Source organism: Plasmodium reichenowi, chromosome 8 (genome assembly GCF_001601855.1).
Source record: "Plasmodium reichenowi strain SY57 chromosome 8, whole genome shotgun sequence".
Taxonomy (NCBI): domain Eukaryota; phylum Apicomplexa; class Aconoidasida; order Haemosporida; family Plasmodiidae; genus Plasmodium; species Plasmodium reichenowi.
This window is the reverse complement of record NC_033653.1, coordinates 817,565-821,015: the sequence shown is the minus strand read 5'-3', so window position 1 is coordinate 821,015 and position 3,451 is coordinate 817,565. Positions and strand designations below refer to the sequence as shown.

The 3,451-nt window shown below is 16.3% G+C and overlaps 1 protein-coding gene across 1 annotated transcript; it reads left to right on the top strand.

Annotated features, from left to right (window-relative positions):
- Positions 1 to 1,979: 1,979 nt before the first annotated feature.
- Positions 1,980 to 3,240, top strand: PRSY57_0822400 (RWD domain-containing protein, putative; the record flags this gene model as incomplete). The annotated part of the gene is made up of 5 exons (XM_020114748.1): positions 1,980 to 2,178; positions 2,343 to 2,452; positions 2,554 to 2,721; positions 2,890 to 3,046; positions 3,185 to 3,240. The coding sequence occupies 5 exons, from the start codon at positions 1,980 to 1,982 to the stop codon at positions 3,238 to 3,240; spliced, it is 690 nt and encodes a 229-aa protein (XP_019970588.1).
- Positions 3,241 to 3,451: the final 211 nt, after the last annotated feature.

Sequence of the window (3,451 nt, the reverse complement as noted above, 5' to 3'; positions counted from 1 at the left end):
TATATATGCATAAGAAGTTAAAAAAAAAAAAAAAAAAAGAAACACATAAAAAGTATCCACACATACTTGTATATAGATAAGTCACTTTATATTATATATTTTTTTATAAATACATTTTCTATAAATATATATCTTAATATATGTATATATAACATATATATAATATTCATTCATTACATATTCTAAATTAATATAATAATATTCCTATATATATTTTTTTTTTCTCCATATAAAAAAAAAAATAAATAAATATAAATTTTCCTCTAAAGAAAATATTTTTATTTTACAACATTAATATATGTATATATATATATATATATATATATATAAAGAATGGTCACCTAAATTATAAAATATATATTAATGAATTATGTAAAGATATATATATATATATATAAATACATATGTTTTTATATGTAATTTTCACACGTAAATAATATATATATATATATATATATATATATATATAAATATATATTTTATTTATAAATTAAAAAAAAATAACAAATAAATAATCCTATGATATTCTATTTATTTTATATATTTTCTTTAAGCACGAAAAAATAGGAAAAAAGAAATTAGCATAATAATACATAAATATATATAAATATATATATATGTGTGTAATCTTTTATAGTTTTTCATTGTCCATATTCTTATATATATTTTATAATAATCCATATATTCCTATATATACATATCCAAAAAAATGGAAATTTTTTTAATATTACTATATTTTTAATAATGCAAATGTCATGATGGGCATATATATTAAATATATTTATAATAGAAAAGAACTATATTATTTTATTGTTATATATATATATATATATATATATATATATATATATATATATGTATTTTGTGCATACAATAGTAGAAATTTCTCTTTTTACGATTGTCCCTTTTTTTTACCTTTATCTTTTCCTTCTCCTTCTTTTATGTTTATAATTTTTTAGATACGTTGTATATTAAGGAGGAAAATTATATACAAGAATATAAAAAAATTGAAAGAAAAAAAAAAAAAAAAATCCAAAATATTTAGTGCCTACATGTATATATACCTATATATATATATATATATATAATATATATTTAGTTTTGCATAAATTTATGTATATGTTTTCCTATATATAAATATAATATCTTAATTTAAAATTTTCTTCTTTTATATCTCTTTTCGTTTGCTAATATTATGATATGACTAAATTATATTATGTTCCTAAGCTTATAAAGAATACCCATTTTTAAAAGATTCAAGATACACCTAAAATGAATTTAAATACCATTGTACAAATTTTTCCTTGTACAACATAAATATATAATAGTTTACATATATGTAATAAGAATGAAGGAGAATATATATATTATTACAATATATATATTTTTTTTATAAATATTATTTCTTTGTAATATATATTATGAATAAATAATATATTTTAAAGAACAATAATAATTAATCAATTTTTTTTCATTCAAAGTTTGAAATTTAATAATATATATTCTTTTACATAGGTATACAAATATATCATAAAAAAAAATAATTATATAAATATATATATATATATATATATATAATATTATATATATATAATATATAGCATATTTTTTTATATTTATTCTTTTTCTTTCTGCATATAGATGAAAAAGAATTTTTATAAATTGTGAGAAAAAATTTACTTTTTTTAAGAATATTTATTATTGATTTTTCTTTTATCTTTTAATATTCTATCACTTTTTAATCTTTTAAATTCTCATTTTTTTGAGGTTATATATATATATATATATATATATATATATATATATATATACATATATATTTCTTTTATGGCAAGTATGAAAAGCATATATATATATTTATATATATATTGATAGAATGATAAATTGAATAATATGGAGTATTATATACCTTAAAAAAAAAAAAAAAAAAAAACAATATATATAACATATATAGAATTTGATAAAATTTTTATAAAAGTATGGACTATAAATCTGAACAACAATCCGAAAAAGAGAGCCTGTCACTCTTATATGAATGCACTAACGAATATATATCTTTGGGTGATAATTCCTTTAAGATATTTATAGATAATAAATTGAAAAAAATTTCCTTTTATATTTTATTCGAATATACGGAAAAATATCCTGATGAGGCTCCTTTGTATAAAATAGTTGACGGTGAGGAAAGAAAAAACAAAAAGTATAAATCTATGTATATATAAATCTATGTATATATAAATCTATGTATATATAAATCTATATATTTATATATATATATTTATATTTCATTCTTTTTTTTAATATATTATTATAATATTCCTCTGTATCTTTATTGTGTTTAGTTAAAAATTTATCAATATCCTTAATAAAGAATGTAGAGAATCAAATCCAAGAGACGATAGAAAATAACCTAGGATATAGCATGATATATAATATAGTGGAAAACATAAGGGTAAATCCAAAAAGGGAAGCAAATATATACATACATACATTTATATATATATATATATATATATAGATGAGACATATGTATATTTTTATGATTACCTATAGACTTATCTCTCTGAAGATATTGAAGAAAAGTCCATGTACGATGAAATGATTGAAAGACAACCCAAATCAAATAAAATTAATGACAGTGATAATTCATCAGATGATATTGAAAAAGATTTAGATAATTATGAAAATGTATTGGAGCTAAAAGAATTATGTGAAGAAAAGGTTGGTGATTTATTATAAAAATGTATATAATAATATATGTATACTACTACTTATTGTGTAACTAAACATATACATATATATATATATATATATATATATATATATATATATATATATTTATTTATTTATTTATGTAATGGTTTTTTTATTTTTATTTCTTATGTACAGTATAGAGTAAGTGAAGAAGAATTTGAGGCATGGAGAAAAGAATTTTATAAAGATATATTTTTACAAATGAAAAAAAATAATAATTCAGAAAATCCAACAGGAAGAGAGCTTTTTGAAAAGGAGAAAATTAGTATATTAGATCCTGAATTTGATGAAGGTAAATGTATAAACAACTGTAATATATATATATATATATATATATATATATTTATTTATTTATTTATTCATTTATTTATTATGTTCACCCCCGAAATTGTAGTCACATGTAATATTTATAACCTTTTCATTTTTATAGGTGAACCAAAGTGGTGTAATGAAGAATTATTTTGTGATATCGATCTAGATGATTAGGGCAACTATCTACCATGAAAAAGATACAGAAAATATTTATAACATGATATATAATATATACCATATATATGTATACTTTTTTTTTTTTTTTTTTTTTTTTTTTTTTTTTTTTAATTTTTTTATTAAATAAAAATAATTTTTTTTATTTAATTTTTTTTTTTTTTTTTTTTTTTTTTAAAAAATTTTTTTTTTTTTTTTTTTTTTTTTAAAA